This window comes from Ptychodera flava, chromosome 9 (assembly GCF_041260155.1).
Source record: "Ptychodera flava strain L36383 chromosome 9, AS_Pfla_20210202, whole genome shotgun sequence".
Taxonomy (NCBI): Eukaryota; Metazoa; Hemichordata; class Enteropneusta; family Ptychoderidae; genus Ptychodera; species Ptychodera flava.
The window spans coordinates 37,495,000-37,518,365 of NC_091936.1; the positions used below are offsets into that span (position 1 = coordinate 37,495,000).

Genomic DNA, 23,366 nt, shown 5'->3' on the forward strand with positions numbered 1-23,366 from the left:
GATATTCTTTCAAGTGATGGAGATGATCGTCGTCTTCTGCATTCTGGAATACACGATAATATCAAGTATTTTCAAAACGTTGAGATTCTGACATTCCCTGACAAAACTAGATGGCACCCCCAATGTGATTATTTCCAATATGCCTCTGCTTATAGCTTTTTCTAGCCAGGGCCCTTTTTACAGCCAGTACTCACCAAATGAAATTTTTCCATTCATATTTCATAATCTTAAGGGTTGTGATGGTAGCTTGCTTATAAAAGAGATTCATAAATTAAGCATGGCTCCCCTCCCACAGAAATTGCTTAAACCAGTAACTCGATTAACTGGTTTCACAAGCGTAGGCAAAACCTTTCAAAAAGCCGACCCTATAGCAGCAATTTCACGATGGAGCAGTACGTTTCATTAACAGTGTGCGATTGATGCAAGGCAGTCTTGCAAAGGTAGCATGAAACAGTGTCAAAAGATGAATTGATAATGAGTTAAAAGGGCTCCCGTAGCTGACCTACCAGCTTAGGCATGGGAAATACGGTAGTTTTCCCATACGAATGGTTTGATTGCCCGAAAAGTTGCACTCTGGTGGGCTTCTAGGCAAGCTGGCTTTCTACAGATGTCTTACTGAAAGTGGAATATGTAAAGAGGATTAAGAATACGCATGTAAGAATTAGTCACTATGTCAGTGGTGGCAACAGGGCTGCAACACATTTAGCAAAAATACGTGGAAAGTTACTGTATGAATAATGTCCTCCTGTTGGCAAATATATTTTTAAAAAAATTCCAAAAACATTGTTGAATTGCTCTATCATTATATTCAACACCAGGATTGACAGGTACGCAATATTACTGTTTACAGGAACACTTTTATGCTCTTGGGATTCAGTGCAAATAGAATTTGCATAGCGTTGCATCCATCATGGTGGCTTAAGCAAATGTTCGATGCTACGTTTAAAGACGAGTCGTCTGACTTATGCCTATATGTCTTGCTGATGTTGCGACTGATGCCAACAGAAACGATAGACTCAGTCGGTGGAGCGTAGCTGGACTGGGAAACATTAGAAGCCGGTGTTATCATTTTTGAGGTCGATCTTGGTTATCGGGGGGGGGGGGCGGCTGTACACGAATTGCATTGCAAATTTTCTCTTGCACTACATCACATGGATTTTGGCAGGATCAAATGCGAACCTTCTGATATTACTATGGACCCCACGTATTAACTTACGTAGTTTCTTACTGTATCCACCATGCTTGTCATTTTAGTCGACTTGTAAAAAATTGGCCACACTATGTACCGGAGCAGGTCAGAATTTAACAATGTAAATGGCGCCATCTGTTCACATCCATTCTGTCAGCTCAAAGGAACTTTTCCTGATGTATCTACCATGACTAGAACTGAGAGAGTATTCCAATACTCAGTCTGGCTGGCACTCAGCCACAGTAACTTTGGGATTAAAGATATTCATGTTGCAGCCTGCATAAAATATTTATGTTCCAGACGGCACTGCTTTGCCATAATAAACTGAGGATTCCCGCCATGATTAATAGGGGATATGTTATGCCATGTATAGGTGGTGTTGTAAATGACAGCCTTTTTGCTCAAAATTACTTTGTTGAAGGGATTCATTCAGTTTTCATTGCTTTGTTAACGCAAGAATAAAATATTGATGGGGTTCACATTTTTGACAAGTAGTTGTATGTTGGGTGAGAAAGAAGTGTAATTTATGCAAATTTATTCAAATCATGAGATTTCATGGCTTCTTTTTTCCTTTGCAGTGAATTCGACTTTGTGTGTGAAGAAGAGAAATTGAAAGTAACCTGTATAATTGTGTGTGCAATATCCGTTTTCTTACGATAGTGATGGAAATGATAAATTTAGAAAGGGTGAATTTCTAGAAATGAGGCATTTTAATTGTAAATGTAGATAATTTTAGTGTAACTTAAAGATCCGAAACTCTCAAATAATATCACACTGTTTCTGCGGAGTAGGTATTTTAGCAATTATTCTATTCATGTTTTATTTCCATTGAGGCACAAAAATACACGTAACTTACTTTAACTATCGGTACACTGAAATGGCAATCTTGGAATCCAAAAAATAGCTTTTCGCTAGTCAAGTTTGGCTCCACCTCAAAAACTATTTTGCATGTGGTACAATAATTATACGTCACAGCTGCTTGTTTGGCTACTTGTCTGTACTTCACAAGATCAGATAATTTTGGTATTCCACACGACCAGTCGAGGATTGCAATCAATGTATTCCCAAAACAAGAATAACAGTCACTCAACATAACATTAAGTAGGCAGCAATTGGAATTCTTTATCTTCTTCATTAAAGAAAATATTGTCTAGACAAAGATTTAAAGTGAAACTACGAAGCCATTTAATAAACACAGAATAGTTCATATTTGTTTTCTTGATTTGTTTATTTATTTTATCATATTTTCATTATTTCTTTATCTCTGACATGTATTTTTCCCTTACTCAAGCCCTTTATAGTATCGTAGTTAATTTTTATTGGTTGATGTGGGCAATGTCCTCGATATGTCCCAATGGACTATTTCCATGGTCAAAACAAATAAAAGTCTTATTTTCACCGTAATACCTCCCTTGTCACTTTCCTTCATTTGTATCTTTATCTGATTACATAAACAACTTATTTACATTAATCACCGATATCTCAGTCTGTGTCTGCCTTTCTCGGTATATCAACTTCTGAAGTGCCCTTTTATACACTATCATTGCACTATGAAATGTCGTTTTCAAGAAATACCAGTAAATAGTCTCTCTGTCAAGTGCTTCCTTTCAGAAATTCCACCTTTCGTAGAATTGTTTTGATTTACTTTGGTAAAGGAAAGAACGCAAAAGCTCAATGTTCAAATTTGAGGCCCGTGTATAATAAGAATGATTTCAGAGCCTGTTTGTTTAGTACTAAGCTCCTCTTCCGTTATAACTGCTCGCTCTCTAGGACTATTTGATTATACTTGTTTAGTCAGCTTTCACTGCTTAGTTTTATCGACTGGTGACGTCATAGAAATGCATAAGAACACACAAGATCGATATGTGATTAACAAGCACTCAAGGCATAATCAAGCTAAATCTTGAATCTAAGAGAGCAGTTCCAATCGTCGACATAGATGGAAAAGTGGCTTTCTGCCTACAATTCACATCCAGTAGCACAGAAAGTAGTGAGATGTTCGATTCGTCATAATCGGCCAGGCATCCATACGGAGTAGTGCCTTTTAAAATGAAACGAAATGAAGTTTCGTGGAGGCAGGCGTCGGCGTACAGCGTTCGTCACGTCTCAAATTGTGTAAGCGTATTGCCCTTGCTGATTGGTTGACGACGACAGGTATAGAAAATCTTACTGAGGAAAAAGTGACTCTGAGATCATGTAGAGTGATTTTTTCCGGTTTGGACTTGATATTCTGTGGTTCTATTTTACAGTTTAAAAATTAATGATTCACTGTTGATTGATGGAATGTCAGGGATCGTGTTGTAAGAAGCAAGCTTGGGTGCAAGAACTTTGCTAAATAAATCCTAATTGATGTCAAATATTTGGAATAATATTCTGAGCTAGTTTTAATGGACATTTAGAATGAGCAGTCACGGATTTTACTGTAAAAGACGGCGATATTGACTTAAATTTGAATGATATTACAAAGATATTACCATTTTAAATCGTCAGAGAATGATGTCAATATGACTTTGACTTTTAAAGACGATCTTTTCTGGGGATGTTTTACACATCATAACACAAAACTGGTGTGACAGCCACGCAGAGACATTTTACAATGATAAAAACGTGAAGTGTCATTTTTTTCTATTTTTCGGTTTTGTAAGTGAAGAACAAATGGTACAGACATGGCTTTCAGAATTCGAACCAATTCACTTCTGGACGAAACCATTTTGTGCGATGTCAATATTCATATTTAAAGGAACACTGAGAATGTTAAAGGTATACTGTCACCTGTTCCAATTTTGCCACAGTTACCATGGAAAGAGAAAATCTAACCAATCACAGATTTTAAGCGGGCGGCCGCTTTTTAAAAACAGCGCCCTCACGTGGGCATTTTGAATACCAAGGAACGCCCCTTTGACCATGAATGGACATATTTAGATTACAGGTGACTGTATACCTTTAACATGTAGTGCTTATTGAATAATGCGCCTCGAGGACAGAGATTCGGAATCTCAAATTTTATAATATTTCTCTGATCTACCACATGTACCACTTGTGGGAGCTCATTTTGAAGCTCTTGGAGTAAGGAAGAGTTTCACAGTCTCAGTTTTTTTTTTTAAATCGAAAAAGTTATTTTTCTTCATAGAGTTAATTCAATTCTGAATTTCGAATATCGTTAAACGGAAGATTATTTGTTTCCATAGTATCAAACTTTGCACGGTGATCCCCGACTTTAATTATGATTTTGAAAGAGAATATTTGAAAGATTCCTTGAGCAAAGTTTGAGCAAAATGTTAAGTCTTTCACTTTCGAGGCGCATACTACCTTAGTTGTGAAGTTTGCCATGAAAGAAAGGTACAGCTGACATATGACTTTCATGAACAAATCAACGGTGAATTCATACACACACCTTGTCCGTACGAATCGATGGTTAAACAGTAATTAGCAGATCGCAATGACAGGAACATTTCGCAATGTCCTCTCTTATAGTGAAAAAAATATTCTTTTACCGCCCTACACTACTTATTATAGACAGAGCGTTGTATCGTCTTTAACGTTATTCGCTTTTCAACAAAATTGGCGCATTTCCCGGATGTTTGATTTGTGAAATGTTTGTTCATGTCATGATTTTTAATGCCATGCTCAAGCTGATAGAGGAGGTCATGGAAGTTTTAGTTGCTGAGTAGAGACGAGAAAGGCTTTGTTGTCAAATTACTGACCTTCCGCCCACCATAGGCTACAATTGTACAAACATTTTAGACAAGGCGATAATCTTTGGAAATTGCAGGACGTTTATGTACAAGGTCCTGAATCATCTTATGTCCATGGAGGCTTCGCAAAGAACCGAAAGCTTCGAAAGATAGGTGGTACTTTAATCGACGTTATGAATCAGGACGAGACAAACATGACAAGTTGATGACACGTAGATCAATATAATTATGGTGATAGAAAAAAAAGTTTTGATGAAGCTGCCTCCATGTCGTTACGTAGCAGTTTGCCTGACCGACACAATAACGAACCGGCAGCTCCCTTAGCGGAACGCCTTTCGTGCAAAGAAACGTTCAATCGGAATAAATTACATTAAACCACGTTCATAGGGTGGATTTTCATTTTGCTATACACAGTCTCTCCACCACCGGGTGGAGGAACTGTGTGCTATAGTATCAGTATTTTCCTAATGGCTTACAATATACAGTTATTTGATACACTAAAATGCTGAAGTATTGACAGAATCCGTTACGGTGCTGCCTGTTGGAGGTACAAAAGTGAACATACTCTCTCGGTTGTATGCATTATACGTTATACGTTGGTACTTAATGCACTTCTGTATCAGCAGAACATAAACAGTTACCCCAGCGACAGCTTGAGGAGGTGATCGGGTTGTTCCTTGATGTCACGTGTGTTGTCCGGGGTCTCAACGTACCTGCCCATTCCACGTACCTGCCCATTCGCTTCCGTTTGAAGATCGACAGAGATGTACAACGGTTCTGGCATACGCCATTTGGCCGGATGTTGACGGTCATGCTGACGGATGAACTCGGAGAATCAATAAGATCATCTCGTTTGCGGGATTTCGACATCTCGATATCGCACACTGCAGAGCTGTCTTGAAAGTCAAGTTCAGTTTGATACACTGCGTGCAAAGCCATGATGGTATCGCCTACGCATTTGATTTCGTGTTTTGTCTGGCTAATCGCCGAATTCACCACTCCGAAAACAACGTTAAAAACAACCGAGGTTATGATTCATGACCTAAATTGCGAGGACTTGTCTCAGACAGAATATGCAAATTTACCGTTGAAGACATTCAGCTCCGTTCAATGTGCTATAAACTGTCTAGCAGATGTTGACTGCAAAACACTTGCTTACAACAGAGCAACCAGTACGTGCCAACTTCTGGAAGTTCCCTTCGAAGAAACTGAGAAGGATGAGGTTGATATGTCAACAAGGCTCTTTCCCCGGCCGGACGAGGTAGGATTCATGTATGTGCGTTCAATTGACATGTGAAAAGCAAGTGCATTCCAAGATATTGTTCGTAGTGGAGGAGAATCAGTCTACGCATTTATAACATATGGTTATATCTCATTTGCTATCTTTGACGAAAGTTTCTGGTCTCTTTCGTAGAGATGGGTGACCACATAACAGCCTACCGTGGCATTAGGATACAAGTGATACCGACAGGCGATGTGTAGACTTTGCTGACCTAATAATTTTCTCCTAGCAAGAATTTCCCGGATGTATTCTTTACGATGTTTCTGTTTCGAAGAATGTATAGGACTTCTATGACGCAATATTATATACATGTTCAATAACAAAGCTCAGTGGTTGTCAAAAGAAAGCTTTCTATAGTATTTTCATGTCCGGTCAAATGTATAGAGCAAACAATATACGCACGACAGTTTATTCTTCTGTATTCATCGGGTACCTATACAACGTCTTATTCTGAAAATGAAAACCGCATTCTCTCCTATAATTGGGCCTCAAGAAAGTAAGAACGATTAAGATGGATGATATCGCGTGATAGAAATTCTACATTCACGGAAACAGAAACACCGAAAAGAAAACACGCGGGAAATTCTTGCTAGTAGAAAATTATGAGAGAGATAAGCCTATTTTCAAATAAAAAGATTGATTTTTGATTCAAATTTCAGCTGCAAATATTGGGAGAGGGTTCCGGTACGTGCCAGTCAAAAGTGCAATCCCTGTGTCAAAATGGTGGAACATGCCAACCTGACTGCGGGTTTGACGGTTATATATGTCTATGTAACGCCCCCTGGACGGGAAGAAACTGTCAAGACCAAGTGACCTTTGGTAACTATCTATGGCTAATTGTTATTAAAATAAATGTGCCGTCTGTCTGTTAAAAGCGTCTACATCTGATTGATGCTGGAGATGGACCCTTAAATGTCAAGGGGGCCCAGCTTCCTTACGTGGGATATTCTCATGATTTTACGTTCGACTTACTTTCTACTGAGCGGTAGCTGCGATAACCATTACATATATGTGAAATACTTAAATTTTTCCATGCGTTTTTATACAATCGAAACCTTAACTCCATCTTCTTATTGTTGCTCATATGTTATTTATCTACCGTATTCTGTATGATCGGTCGTCGGAAAATCGGCCTCAGCTGGAGCTCATCGTGCGCTTGTCAGATATGAATCGGTTTTGGTTTGTCAGATATGTATCAGTTTTGGTTTTTTAGTGCCGATGAAGCAGCACATTGTACCAACTGTCAGGCAGAAAGGGCTGAGACGATTAGTCCCTTGTCCAATTATAAATAGAGAAACTAAAATCTCACTAACACAGACTGACTGAAATTTTGCACCTTCTGTGAACTTGGAAAATCTACATCGGCCTTCACAAAGAATTGGCAGAGGTGCACAACAGTGGACTCACTCTTTTGAAAACAGAAAATCATTGACACGAACATAACAAGGGAAGAATCATTTGATTTCTTGGGGCGAGGGTGGAGGAAGTGTATATGCCAACACTTTGTTTCCGTCAGTGCGAAAGCTATTTTTTCAGCTATTTTTTCCTGCTGTCAGCCCTTAATCAAATTAATTGTTCCTATCCAGAAAAAATACACATTTTTCCTCGGTTACCAATTTTGTAACATGTGGGTTCTAACTATATTTACATTTCTGCACATTTAAATAACTTGTAGAGAGCTGCATAAGTAGCCATAAGTAGAGAAGTTTACAATCTATATTTCTGTTATTTCAAGTTTATATACAAGAGTTAACTGGTAAAAAATCGATAAGGAGTAGACTGATTTGGGAAGTGCTGTACTCCTGAACCTTTCGAGTGACCTCCATTCAAGCTGTCACAATAAAACTGGTAGTTTGAAGAAAATATTTACATTGTGTAGTACGAACCATTCAAATATGTCACCGTCAATATCGTCTGGTGTTTTAAATTTTCACTTTTTTACACAGGTCTTTTAGTATCCTTTTTTTAAATATTGATCACTCAAACTTATTATATTGCAGCATAAACCCTGAAATATATCAGTATCTCAGGGTCTACCAATGAAAGTTTTAACACGACTTTTGTTATGTGCTTATATCATAAATACTGTGGAAAAAATCGCCGGTATAAGCTGTGCACCTGTGCTGATTTCCGGCTTGTCATGAAAACTCTTTTTGTTTCAGTGTAGGGGCTGGAACATTTTTTTCTCGAGCCGTTATGGTTGCAAACTGTTTTTGGTCCTTTACCTTCCGATAAGTGTTTCCAGAAAGACATCCACCCCTCCCGAAATCGAACGACTCTCCCCTAAATGTAAATTTCACACGCATCAGTCAGTACATTTTGCTGAGTGGACAGAAACGGAAGATTGTGATCACGTTACTGATAATAACGCTGAGTGGGTGGTTGTAAAGGCACCTATGTTGACAATATTTACTGAAATGTAACATGAGTAATTGTTTGGTTTTTTAAATTGTGAAATGAATTGCATGGACGAAATTGTTACCTCACTGTTCATGGACTTTGTTTGGGCAACAATGAGAATGGAAATAATTGAACATGTTGTCTACCGATCGAAACGACCACGATCAATCGAATGGTCATCTCCAAGCCATGTTGATCCAGTGCGATAGGCAGGATTGGACTATAAAACAAGTCTACAACCACACAGTCTTAAGAACAAAGACACGACATCATTGATTGATTTTAAACAGACTTATTGGGCAGTAATGCAAGATTTATTTCAAAGGTTCATTGCACGTTCTAAATATCTGTCAGTAGTTCTGGCAGTAGTGGATGCGTGAAGTGCTCAGTTTACCTCTTCGTCAATATTTTGTTCTCAATTGAAATTTTTACCAACTAAATAATTTCCTATGAGGCAAATCTGATGATAAAGTCGGGCCTTTGAACAACATGTCTTTTATCATCCTGCCTGAAAAATCAGTTTTACTAGCCAACGCACGAACAGAAAACTCACGATACGTAAAGATCATGGGATAGCTGCTTGTGTGCCCCCTTCAATAAAAAAACCTCCCAATTTGATTATTTCTGGCGAATCATCAGAATCTCAAGAGCATGACTAAATGTAAAGGTACAAAAATGTTTTATCTAGAACACGATTGGAACTAATTTGAGAGTCAGAATAGGATCTTGTTCAAATTTATCAAAAGTGTTAGGTGCCCTATAGTTGAAAGTTGCAATATTATAAAATTACCCATGAAAACAAGTGAATTACAAAAAGAAAAGTAGATGAGCTTAAGTTTGCTGATTAAACTACCATTACTATAATATCCTATTCTTCCAAATTAATTCTAACCATGTTCTAGTACCCTGCTACAAAATGTATAAAGTCTAGGCTTCTGACGGATATAAAATAATATAATACCCCATCATGGCCCCTACATTCCCTGGCGCCGATTCAGTGTAAGATCAATGATTCTTGTAAGTTCGTTGATTTGTCCATTTCCTATTTCACTAAAATCTATGACCAAAGCCCTCTTAGCCGGCGCTTTTTGAAATGTCACCCAACCGGAAGCGTTGTCCATGACACTTTCATATGGTTAGCCATTTTACGGCACTTCCGGTACAATCTGGCTCACGCGGCCGTTGCCATGGTCGCACTCATCAGGCATTGGTCTGCATGCGTTGTCCCGTCACCTTCAATTGTTTATCAGTCAATTTCAGAGGATTAAAACAAGTTCTCATCCATATTCTAGATGTTGAAATTACCGTTTGTCTATCTTGGATAATGCTGGTGCGACAGATCGTCCGGCTGCAGGTTTAAGGTCCACCCAGTACTCCCTAGTAGATCTATCGAAAGACAAACAGCAGAAGACGTTTCAAAGTCAAATGCCCGTATGCGGTTCAAAAATATTGTACCAAACAAAATCATTGTGCTGTCTCATCGTGTCGTACATACAAATTTGCATTTACCGCTGACGTGAAACTGAACGGTTGAATTCTGTATACTGTCACCTGTTCCAATTTTGCCACAGTTACCATGGAAAGAGAAAATCTAACCAATCACAGATTTTAAGCGGGTGGCCGCTTTTTAAAAACAGCGCCCTCACATGGGCATTTTGACCATATATAGGCATATTTAGATTACAGGTGACTGTATACAATTAAGTCTGCTGTAATTTGCCTATTGTACTGTACGTAGGTTAACCAGCTACACGACCACTATTGCTGAAAGGTGGTTCAATTAGACAACCCTTTTGTTCTAAGCTGTGCATCCCATGAGTCAATCGGTAACCATCTGTTGAAAAATGCGGATCAGCAGCAATTTGTACGATGTCTGCTTCTTGGAAACTTTGAGAAACGAATTGGCAATCACCTCCAGAATAGAGGTCATTAGTGATAAAGTGATATATGACGTACATGTAAATTATTTCAAGAACAACTTCATATCAGTTACATAAGTCTCATGAATCTTGCAATTATACTAGTGTTCTGAATGCTAGGCTTGTTGAGTAGCTAGGCTTGTTGAGTAGTATAGACAGGAAAAAAGTTTGAATGGCAGGAATGTTATGTTCATTTTTTTGCGATATTCATCGAAAGGGATATTGTTAAGTAAACAATTAACTGAAAGTATTTCGTGAAACCGAATGCACTAAGGTCAAAAGCCATATTTGATTATGGGATAAGTAACTTTTCAACGATTGTTGACATATCGGTAAAAATAATTAAAACTGCGGAGCTTGCAATTCCTTCGCGAACAGCTTTGCGGTGATACCACTTCTCGAGAGAAAGAAACCACCATTGATCAAAATTTAAAGTGGACTCTGAGGCTATTTTTCAGGCTTTTTAAAATCATGTTTTAGCCACTCTCCAAAAGATAATATTGTAGTATCGAAATGTGTTACTTGGCAACGTGTACGTAGGCATCCTTTGTTGATTTCTCCTAAATCAACTCTGCCCTGGATTCTCTCATACTGTAGTCAAGTTTTACCCACACGAAGCCATTAATCAATTTGTTCTATCAAGTAGATGTACATGTATGCATGCACTTATCTTCGGTCTACCGGTAGTCAGAATCGGGCGAATGGGGGCGTCCCTCACTATGACTGCGGCAATTTCCAGATTTCTTTCACAACTCAGTGAATTCTAGAGCCAACAAGTTAAAGACTTGTAATTTCAGTGGCGAATCGTTTTGAATGAATAAAGTTAAACAATGAATCAAACACTGACGTGTTAAAATGACATATTGATGAAACCAAAGTATAGATTTTATGTCATATCTTACCATATACTAGTATATTATTAGTATATCATTTGTAGATGTTACGTACTTCTGTCTTTGTATGTATGTATGTATGTATGTATGTATGTATGTATGTATGTATGTATGTATGTATGTATGTATGTATGTATGTATGTATGTATGTATGTATGTATGTATGTATGTATGTATGTATGTATGTATGTATGTATGTATGTATGTATGTATGTATGTATGTGTATGCTTTGTTATACATATGTCTTCTCAATTCTGTTTTATATCATATCTTACCAGTAAATTGATGCCGCAAATACTGCGATCTGATTGGTCGAGACATGAAAATAACCGTACTGTATTCGCAATATAGCTGTCAGCTTGAGATAGATTCCCTTTTTGACTTTTCACGTCAGAATTTTAATACGACATGACATGAAATTATATTATATTATATTATATGCTACTGGAACACAGATGCAACAATAGATCACTTGATTTTCTGTTTTCTCCTAAGGACAATCCCAATGAAAAATCAAATAAGCGGATGCAACAAACGCCACTTCAAAAGTTTCAGAAATACTTGTTTGTCTAACCTGGCCTGGGTTGATGAATTTCGCATAGTAAATGCAACATGGCAACCCTTGTGGAAATAAAAAATACTTATATGGTTTCGAATTGAATTGAAACGTTGATATTCTGAAGATAATTTGTGTGATACACACCTTGAATGCATGAACTTGTAGGCGCTCATGCGCAAACCTTGGCCCCATTCTGAACTCTTATCGGCGCCTGGTGGCAGCACTCCTCGTTCGGGCGCAAGCTATTAAACAAAAGAACAAAATGCTGTGTAATAATAGGAGAGGAGCTCTTCACACAATAGGTACACTGTGAACTTCGGACGGGAAAACCAAACAAGGGATCACCAATAGATATGACAGCCAAATCTATGCCCGTTGATAGACAATAAAAGCCGTATCAAGTTTAAAATTATTACCTAATTGGTCGGACCGTGCTATCCGTTGATCGATAGCACGCAATGACTTGCAAGTTTCATGTTTTGAACATTTACTATGTTGTATGTGGAGGGACCGTGTTATGGCACACCTGTTGATCGTCAGAGTGTCGAGGGTAGACTTGGTTCAAGTCGGTGATTGTGCAAAATAAAGTAATTTCAGCAAGAATTTAATGCACGATGTTACTTTGTATTTGAAATGTTTTGACAGGGATTGGACAATTATGAGACCCTACTATATGCTGTCTTCACGGTCGTGTGAGTTGAACACTATGAGTGGTGGATTTGCGCATGCGTGGAGTGAACGCGACCGGCAGTTACTCCAATAGGGTCTATGGTTTCTCCCGGAATCTCGCGATAACTCCAGCGTAACACGGTCAGAAAAAACAACAACAAAACAAATCGATCGCGATTACTCTACTACATCGTATTCACTATAATAGTGTTTATTCACAGATTTGCGCCAAATCTAGTTCTAGGGAGGATAAGCTTAAGTTTCAAATCTGCATGGAAGCGACAAACGGACTTTTTATAGTAAAGTTCGGAAAGCGTACGCCACCATCGACAAGTTAATGGAAAGAAGAAAAATACATAATGAAATTGTTACCTCTTCTGCAATGGCCCTGATATGGTAAGGTTCAAAGCCGCAGCAGCCACCGATGTAGTGAACACCCAACTCGTAGGCTTCGCGAGCGAACTCGTGAGCGTCAGCACGGCTGATCAAACGTGTCTCCATAGCTACAGGGTAATTGAAGTAAGAGTTTTAGCATATTCCCGCCGTCCGAACAAGAGTTTCGTTCGGTTTGGTAATGGCTGTTGGCGCGCAGAGGCTGGTGGTGCATTACAATGTTTTCGATGAATTTTAGCGGCACCACGCTACCTTCTTTGTTGAGTTTAATGCCATGTTTTGTGTTCAGAAAGAAAAAAAGCCGGCAAGTTCTGACTTTATAGTAAACGTTTTCACTTCTTTGAAGTTTAATGAAAACATAAGATCTAGCAAGCATCTCAATCTACACGTTTCCAGTAATACAGCAGTGTTTTTATAGCCTTTTCGATCGCAAAAAATCAAATCGTACTGAGCACGCCGGTTGTTATCATGAGTACGTCAACCATTGCTTTATTTCATGAGATGACATAACTTACCCAATGTTAGAGTGTTTACTCATGTTTCTGCACACTAACAACACATTGAACATCAATCTCCTTAAACTTAAAGGATTGTCGAAATGTTAATAGCTTTGCCAACATAGCGAACCGTGTACGATGTGGCCAGTTATTATTGGTGACAAACGAGTTCTAGCCAGCCGTGACATAAAATAGCTACAGCAATAGACAGTCCAAATGTGGAGGCTGAGTTGACAGGTTGACTACTGGTTATTGAGACAATAGAAACATGTTTTCTTGTACAGACAGAACAGAAACACTGGAAAATAGAGCAAAAGATGCAGCTTATAGCCCAACTTTAAGTGGATAGTGATTGTTCGTGCTCAAATGCCAGTGGCAAAGGTGTTAGACAAAATAAAAAAGAAAGAAAAATCATCAACAAAAGCATTACTATATTTGGTAATCTACATAGCACTTGACGTTGATGCCCTTTTGCAGTGTCGAGAGGGAAAATATTTTCAGACGTTTTGAACAAGGGAACGAGTGCAGATATATGTGCAACACGCAATACCTAGAGGATAATCGGGCAAGCTCATGTATCCATGGTGATCACAGTTAACTTCTTCAGTGTGGAAACCGACCGGTTGAGCCATTAGAAATGGATTCAATTCAGCTTCTTCCAGGGCACTTTTCATGAGTTTCATGGTGGCTAGACTAGTACTTGGGTCATACAGACAGTTAACACCGATGACGTCAGCACCTGAAATAATGTGATAAATAAGTATTCCATTTAGCGGTGTCATAATACAATGTACCTTTAACAGCTGTCTGTCTGTCAACTCTCTCTCTCTCTCTCTCTCTCTCTCTCTCTCTCTCTCTCTCTCTCTCTCTCTCTCTCTCTCTCTCTATCTATCTGATAGTATATATCTATGTATCTGTCTATCTATCTATCCACCTATCTGCTTGACTACCTCCCTACTTTATACACCTAGACGTTTTTCCGATAAAATTCGATTCGTGGACTTGATTTTCTTAAGGTAGTATGCGCCTCGAAAGTGAAAGACTTGAACTTTTGCTCAATTTTTCCTCAAATTAATCTTCAACCATACTCTTTCAGGTATAACCGTGCAAAGTTTGGACCGAGAGAAACAATTTACTTGACATTAACCGATATTTGAAATTCAAAATTGCCGCCACCCTATGAGGAAAAAATAAGTTTTCGACTTTCGAAAAACCAAGACGGGTAAAAATATTATTATCCCAAGATTTCTAAAATGGGGCCCCCACAAGTGGTAGATCAGAAAAGTATCGAAAAAAATTGATAGTCCGAATATCTGTCCCGACACGCATATTCTACTTAAATGGAAAAAGATTACGACACGTTATTCTCATTTTTACCGTACCTGCATTTACCATTCTGACGGCACATTCTCCAACACTAACACCATTGGAGTCACCTATAGGGCATATTCTCATAGTGGCTGCTACAGGTTTGCCGGTGCTCTTCATGACCTCAATTCCCCATTCAATTTCTTCAACTTGACCGAAGAACTAAAACAAATTTCAAGATCAAAAGTAAGACATTTTCAGGAATAGCCAGTGATGAGTTTTCATGGTAAGGATGGCCTTAGGGAAATCTGCAATGGCATTAACGGTACCTGTGCGCTCGTTCAACCGAAATATAGTCTGGAAAATTAACACTGTACATTGACCACTTCAAGATTCTTGGATGTTATCTTCCAGAAACACTTTGACCCCTGCGCTGACCTCTCCAGACGCTGTCGTTTTACCAACAGAAAGGTAAACAGATAAGAATGGTCTTGGTAAATATGCCTATACTGTGATATTGCTGAGCATAGCTGGCAAATAGCCACTTGTAAAATCTAAGAAGATCAGTACAATATTGATTTTAAATATGCCCTTCAGGAAATAGGACGCGTTAGTATACACACCTCAGCCAACAGAAAGTCAACATCTTTTTCGAGAAAAACTTGGCACTGTTTCTCAAATTCCTTCTGAACCACACTTTTGCTTTTGCCCTCGAGATAAGAGGGAGTTGGGGAGATTCCGCCTACCACCAAAGCACCGCCCTCATCGGCCACTTCTCGAGCTATATCACAAGCAGCTCTATTCAGCTCGTCGCTCTGTGAAGTGATAAAGTATTATTGGATCTATAAACATTCCTGTTTTTAACTGTGTTTTAACTGTATGTATGTATGTATGTATGTATGTATGTATGTATGTATGTATGTATGTATGTATGTATGTATGTATGTATGTATGTATGTATGTATGTATGTGTGCTTTACAACGAAACTTGCCATTCGTATGTAAAATCTCAAGGTATGTGAAGAGAACTGCACCTTTCATCCGTTACGGACAGATATTAGACGCCAAATGTTAATACTTTATGTACTCATTTTCCCCCTCTCCGTCTGCCTATCTGTCTGTCTGTCTGTCTGTCTGTCTGTCTGTCTGTCTCTGTCTGTCCATCTGCCTGTATCTCTATCTCTCACCTATCAGACGTGTATACACACCGTAATTTTCACAGCATCAGTGGTGCTTCTGCCAGCTGAACCGCGGTACTGTAATTTATCATCGGTAGAGTAGAAGGTGAATGCCTGAATGACGTCGGCTCCGGCTCGCAAGAATTCACGGCTGAGCTGTCTAACTGAAATGCATATGTAAAGTCAGCGTGCGACGAGATCATTATTTGTAGCGGGGTCGTAATATAATGTTAAGCAAAGCGCAATACAGTAAGAAAGTTGTTCGGAAAAGAATTACAGCTGCAACTACTTTTTACGTCTTTTCCAGCATCGTTTGTCAGTAAAATGCGGGTTCCTGTACATCTGATCGATACAGTATGTATTGACCAGTGTCATTTTTTGGTAATGAAGATTTAGCTCGGACCGTCATTCATTAGTAAACAATAATATCACAGTACACTGTGTGTTGAGTATGCTAAGCCAACTCTTTGAGTTGTACTCCGACAGTATGAACGAAATGTGCGATATCTGGCCTCAAAGTCACGTGAAATATTACTGGGGGTCTTACTGACGTGTGACAAACCTAAACGTACACACGTTTGCATGTATAGTTCTAAAGTGACCATACAGGATTCAATAATTTATAAAACTTTGCACAATGTCCATATAGGCTTTCAACGATGTAAGGGACTGGTCAGTTTCTTCGGCCTGGGGGGGGGGGCGGGGGCGGTGGATTACTTTTTGCCGACGTCAAAAAGTGGCTGACCTCCTCTATTCCAATTTTTGAAAACAGGGTGACCCCCCCCTATCCGAAATTTCGGAAACAGGGTGACCCCCCGCACGCGACAACTGTAAAACAAAAGGTGGACATAAAATATATATATCTATATCTATATATCTATATATATATATATTATATATATATATTATATATATATCTATATATGTATATTTTAGATTTTACATACATTTATATTTTAAGAGTCATTCTGTGTTTTAATGAAATTGTTGACATGTCAGTTGTAAGAGAGGAATTTCAAAGTGTCAATCTTGAAGTTTGAATACAGTACATTTTGAATGAGTTGTGAATATATTTCACATTTTCTATGCTTAACCAAATGTCTTGAACAGAAATTGATGTCAATCATTAATATCAAAGAGGAAAAAGCAGTAAATCAAAAATTTTGATGGGTGTTAAGACTTGCCAGCCATCCAATTAAATCTCCTGAGGAGTCATAGAGAGGCATTTTAGCTAAATCTGATGTGTGCAGTGTCTGAGATGACCTTTTCTTGAAACATTGAAACCATAAAAGCACAGCTGCTAATAATGACAAAAACTGCCTTTTTAACTGTTATTTTGGTCATAAAAAAGCATCATTCTACAGAAAACCTGAGACACAAAGGAAAACAGTTGCATCAATGACAACGAAAGATATCTTGTCATTTTTCTATCTCTAAAATCAATATATATTGTGAAATAGTTGTGCATGTTGCTTTCTCATACTGAATTCTCATACAGAGAACAGAAAAGTATCAGGAATTTGTCATGTTTTTCATATGAAATGCAGATTTCATAACGGTACACTTTCACTTAGCAAACATCAAGATATCTCTGGCATATATCTCTGATTTATCAAAGTATGGCGCCCGAAGGGCGCGGAGAAAAATATGAAATATCCTGATACCTCTGATATATATTTCTTGTATATTTAAGTCATGCACAGAAAGGGCGTGCTGAAAAATGTCTGATATATTAAAGTAATGTGCTCGAAGAGCACACTGGAAAATATTGAACATACAGATACCTCTGATATCTGTATGCCTGATATGTTAAAGTTGGGCGTGCTGAAAATATGCCTGATTATTAAAGTTACGCGCCCGAAGGCCGCGCCGAAAAATGCAACTGAATGATGAAATTTGTGGCTAACACGATGATGCATTTTAGGCAATGATGAGCGTGTGTCGAAAATTCAAAAACACACTGACCCCCCCTATTGGGCATTTCAAAAACATGGTGACCCCCCTATCACCAAATTCAAAAACATGGTGACCCCCCATGAATCCACCGTCCCCGCAGGCCGAAGAAACTGACCAGTCCCTAAGAGCCGTGTACCTGCTTCCGGGTATTGCACTGCCGCTTCCGGTGTGAAGGGCCCTGCTTTCACGTAGCCTCTCTTTTCAAGGGTGAAGACGAAACTGCCATCGCCGACAACCGGACGACCAGAGGCTAATCTTTCCAGTAGACCAACTCTCTTTCCATTCTGAAAATTCAAAGAATGAAGCAAAAGTGTTGTAAAAAATATTACTTGTAACTATTAATATCAGAGGCTATTCAATTCTTTGACGATGAAGTCTCAATGCAATCTAATTTCCTGTCATAACAATTCTGAGTTCCTTAGTGTACATCAATTCTCGTACAACTCGTCTTCCGTCCCTCAATCCAAGACTCGTCACCTCCATCACTCAAGCATGTTAAAAAAACGTCATCTATAACAATTCCCTTACAACTAAATAAATATAAGCTTATACATACATTTAGAAAAAATAATTACACATTCAAGCTTGTGTAGAAATAGAATGATATACGTGAGAAATGTTCTCGACTTGGTTAGAGAATGATTGTAAGTTTCATTTTGGAAAGTTTGAAAAATGTTTCATTTTCCAGGCGCACACTACCATTTTATTTGATTACATAACTCTTATACTGAATGGGTATGCATGACTTCGTAATAGATTACGATCTTACAATATACATATAACAAAAAAAGCTGGACCATGCTCGGTCGTAGACTGTCGAGCTCTCATTCGCTACGCACACGACCGTCAAATTAAGTGATGCATCATGTGCGCTCAACGGTAAGCGATGCTCAACGAGGAAGCCGAGCTTTAAGCGGAACTTCGCTCAGCTCAACAGACAGTTGGTTTTATTTATTTCACCCACCTTTTCCAGAAATATTACTAAAATGGCAAACTATTAGCTACACCGTGTGCCATTATTTTCCTTTTGTCTTAACGGTCCCGGATTACCGACTACCATATCTTTGATAAACATCCACCCAGAGATCGTGTATATTCTTTGCGGCATAGTGCGCATGCGCTGTCAACAACGCAATGCTGGGCGTTCTGAACTGGGAAGGTACACAATCATTGCGACCATGGACGTCTTTTCTTGCTTCGATGCTACGATGCATTGGCAAACATTTCTGACGTCCAGCAGAGCATTTTTACGTCCATGAGCAGACTAACGCCGGCACTCGCGCGCTCAGTATCGTCGAAAACGCAATCGAGGGCTGCAAAAGCCAACCAGAAAAATATCCTAATGTGCGCGAAGGTCAATTCATCGACCTAACACTGCACAGTGTACCAAACTTTTGGACGGTCTAAACAACAAGCTTAAGTATGCTAGTGAGGAAGCCGCCGCCGCTGATGTGTGACCCAAACCATGCACAAAGCAGACGAAGAAATGAGTCCGTGCTTGTGGCAGTATATATGGACACCGACAGCCATTTTGTGCACTATATGCTATACTTCATTTACTTCGTCAATTGCTTGACATTTGCGACATCTTCAACTATTGTTGTTCACATTTTCACTGACAATAGTAACGAAACATTGCATTTGATACACATTTTGAGTGATGGACAACTGTTCTATCAGCTGTATTATGACATAAAGTCAACGTTTATCCTTGGTATTGCAAAAAGTTGCAAACATCATTCAACAAGAAATATCAAACACAACTATCCGGCATATATAACAGTAAACTGCAAACACAACTAAGAATATTGAAGGATATTAAAACAATAATAAACCAGCACAACACATAGGACAATAAAAAAATAATTTAAAAAATACAAGGCCATAAATTGAATACACCCCGAAAATGCCTATATCAATTTACAGTCATTAAAAGTGAAAAGTATAAATCAACCAGTTCCTGCATAGCATTATCATCCTAACCTTTATATGGATCAATGAACAACCTTCTCGCAACTTGTTGCCAAAGGTGCATAGCTCCAGGTGTATTTTAGACAGAAAAAAAACATGGTAAAATTTTATTAAAGTAATGAACGGCTCTTACTCTGTTACTCTCACTTGTATACTAACTGTTCCTTCCACAAAGGTATCAGAATGGCTGAAGACTCGGAACGCGGACAGAGTTAGGATGAGACAATAAGGGCGGAGTGAAGTGAATATTTGGACCCTGCATCTCAGTAATTTTCTCCGTAAGTTTCCAGGCCCCAATCCTCACTCTTGCACCCCCAAATAATTCATCGCCCCTTTTAGAATGTAACGTTTGACGTCATTTCCATAAGTACACGCACACACACAGACCTTTGACGTCATCACTTAGTGGCTTTACCACTTGTTATATCATAGACAAGGAGTCTGTGGTTATATCAGCCACCTAATTTTACCTGCTATCGCAAAGCTGATATGCTGAGCTATCTGTAATATTCAGTGACCTCGAACAAACAAAAAATTGTCCCCATTCATGAGCATGATACTTCCAAGGGGAGCAAAGTTCATTTTGCACGTTGATGATAAACAGTGTGTCAACAATTAGTCATCCGCAATAGAAGTCATTTTTTCTCCGTTTTAAAATGTAACTAAGACAATTTTTTCCAGACTTTTTTCCCAAAATTTTGATCAAAAACTGTAGCGACTATAAATGTGATGTCCATTTAGTCCAAACTTGTCGAAAAAAAAAACTTTTAAAAAATTCATAAAAAGTGGTAAAACTTTGCTTTTAAATTGTGGTGGGAAAAATTACAGCACTCAAGGGGTTAAGGAGATAGGACCTGGTCATCCCAAACCACCCCCCCCCCCCCCAATCACAGAGAATAAATATGGAATCCAAAGTTAGCATGTGCAATTCTGCATCACCGGCGCTCGGTGGAGCCGAGAGCACATTCCAACAAGTATCGAGAAGGAAGTTGGCTGCTTCCCTCCCTCCATAGACCACAGTCCGCTATGGAGGGAAAATTGTGATAATACAAGGCAACTGACCGGCATGCACCGATATGAACGTGACAGTGATCGGGAGGCAAACATATATTTGTGCATGGATGACAGTATCGGATATTATCGATAGTATCGTCTAAGGTTATAAACTAAACGATATTTTATCACATGTTCCACCAAAGAAATATCCGATTGTATTGGATACTAACTACAGTATATCGATATATATATATATATATATATATATATATATATATATATATATATATATATATATATATATATATATATATATATATATATATATATATCAAAGTATACAGATGTCCTCGTGGGAAATTACAGTGCTCGATGCTAAAGCAGAGCGTTATAAATAATAACACAAAATTACTTCAAATACAAAGTAATAATATCTGTTACTTAAGTTTCATGCATTCTGCAATCCTCCGACAGAAGTGTAAGGATTTTTAGCTCTACACTCTGATTTATATTGTTGGGACGTGCCATTCTGTTTCTAGGTGGCGTTAAAATTTGATAAATTATATATTTGTTTTAGTGGCGACATTTTGAAACCAACTCAGTTGTGTGGCTTTTCTGACAGACAACATCGCTTGATTATAGAGTAACTTGATGCCCTGTCAATCATTGACCATGATACAACAAAGCAAGGCGCGTCTTGAAGGTCACGGTGTTATCAGTGAGGTCTATGTTAACCTTCTCCCTATTGATTCCTGTTGAGACTTTGACCTTGTAAATGGCACTTCGAGCTTGACAGTGACCTTTCAACGGACATGAAGACTTATCCCGGCAATTACAGACAGCTAGGCGATCTTTGCGTCGGTTTCCGGCGATTACCCCCCCCCCCCTTATTTGTGATTTGATTATACAGGCCATATTCTCCATGCTACTATAGCTCTAAGCAATACGACACACACCCAGCGACGGTATACCACGAGATTTTGACCAGTTCACGACATATATGCACGAGCGATGGCTAGTGCATATATGAAGTGCACTGGTCAAAACCGAGCGGTATACCGTCGCTGGGTGTGATTTATTGCTATTATATCATAATAGTACATGTATATTGAAATTTGGCATGGAACGTCAAAAAAGGATTTTTGCCCTTACCCAGAGATCGCGCGTGTGCTCAAGCCGTGGTATATCATGTATATCGCGAATATACCACGGTTCTTTTCGCGTCTCGACCAATCAGATCGCTGTATTTGCGCCATCAATATCCTGGGTGTTTCTATTGGAGATGTTTTGTTGCTCCACGGTCCTTTGTTGAGGGACCGTGGTAGCTCAGACCCCTCTGCAGCAATTACTGACATGGCGTTCACCCGCAATCTACGCAACAGCCTACCATTTATTCCTTCAGTTTGCCCTGTTTTGATATTTACATGCCCACAGACAGTGATCAAGTCTACGAGACTCGGTCCCAAATGTTTCTGTACGAGGGTCTGAGCCCCAGGTATATACGCCGGGTGGCCCTGATGACACGGTACAGCGTATTCCCATATCACAGGCGACCACATTGTGCAGAGATACCATTGAAAGTAAATTATGTCCTAGTGTTGACTTGGAAATACCGCCACAAACAAAAGACTGTACAAAAGGACTGTAACGACAATGACCAATTATTCACTGACATAATCATAGACAGCAGTGTCTATGGCATAATCTACAACGCATTTTACCTGTGCCTGTGTACGTCCTGCCGAACCGTCCCCTTTATCATCTGCACTGGAATCATTACTATACCGTCTCAACGGAGGTAAATTACCAAAAACCCTTCCAGATCTCAGTGCGGAGGCGTGCGTCGTACATAGGGGTTTGCGAAGACAGTGTTTAAGACCAGCTGAGAGTGACCCCTGCATTTTACAAGCTACAGTCAGCAGAGCCTTACATGAATATGCACACGGGCCGAAGGTGTTGCAACGAGGCAGGGTTCCGACGACGTCCCTGGTACTACGCCCCTGTTCAAAACGAAACGGGAAGGGGGCGCTGTCCACTATTGCGGCATGTTTTTCTCGAGGGTCTATGATTAGGCTTACCGGTTCCGGTGGGTGCCTATTACTTCACCCTCGCTATGACAGTAATATCTCAAACATGTATGCTTTAATAAGTAGAAGCATATGGAAAAGATAACCCTTTCCAGATCATATAATATAATGTCAGGTCAATCAAGGTGATGCAGATTCGAACACTTAGAAAACATAAGAAACTTCAAAATGTAAAGTTCTTTTCCATATTTCCTTATTTTGTGACGTCTGAGGTTAACAAACCACAAGTCTTGCCAATCCTGGCACTATATCAAGTTGTCTATCCCTCGTGCACCACGGTCCCGTGCCCTTACGTATAGTTCCATCGGACAAAGACAAGAGTTCAGGTACCTTTCATCTGCAAATCAGCTGCGGACCTGCGTCACGTGATCCA

General features: G+C 39.1%; 1 protein-coding gene across 1 annotated transcript; it reads right to left on the reverse strand.

Annotated features, from left to right (window-relative positions):
* Positions 1–8,842: 8,842 nt before the first annotated feature.
* On the reverse strand, positions 8,843–22,894 carry LOC139140901 (betaine--homocysteine S-methyltransferase 1-like). Its single transcript, XM_070710370.1, has 9 exons — positions 22,628–22,894; positions 18,076–18,223; positions 16,014–16,147; positions 15,429–15,620; positions 14,880–15,027; positions 14,048–14,236; positions 12,980–13,110; positions 12,083–12,180; positions 8,843–9,952 (listed from the first exon to the last, which is right to left on the reverse strand). The coding sequence occupies exons 1-9, from the start codon at positions 22,805–22,807 to the stop codon at positions 9,868–9,870; spliced, it is 1,305 nt and encodes a 434-aa protein (XP_070566471.1). The 5' UTR covers positions 22,808–22,894; the 3' UTR covers positions 8,843–9,867.
* Positions 22,895–23,366: the final 472 nt, after the last annotated feature.

What these genes read in the sequence shown, in the direction of transcription:
- LOC139140901 (XM_070710370.1), bottom strand. Translation starts at nt 22,807, where the DNA reads ATGCAGGGGTCACTCTCAGCTGGTCTTAAACACTGTCTTCGCAAACCC. An exon ending in CTTGCCCGATTATCCTCTAG is followed by an intron (nt 13,111 to 14,047) that starts GTATTGCGTGTT and finishes ATTACCCTGTAG; the next exon opens with CTATGGAGACACGTTTGATC. An exon ending in TCAGGGCCATTGCAGAAGAG is followed by an intron (nt 12,181 to 12,979) that starts GTAACAATTTCA and finishes TTTGTTTAATAG; the next exon opens with CTTGCGCCCGAACGAGGAGT.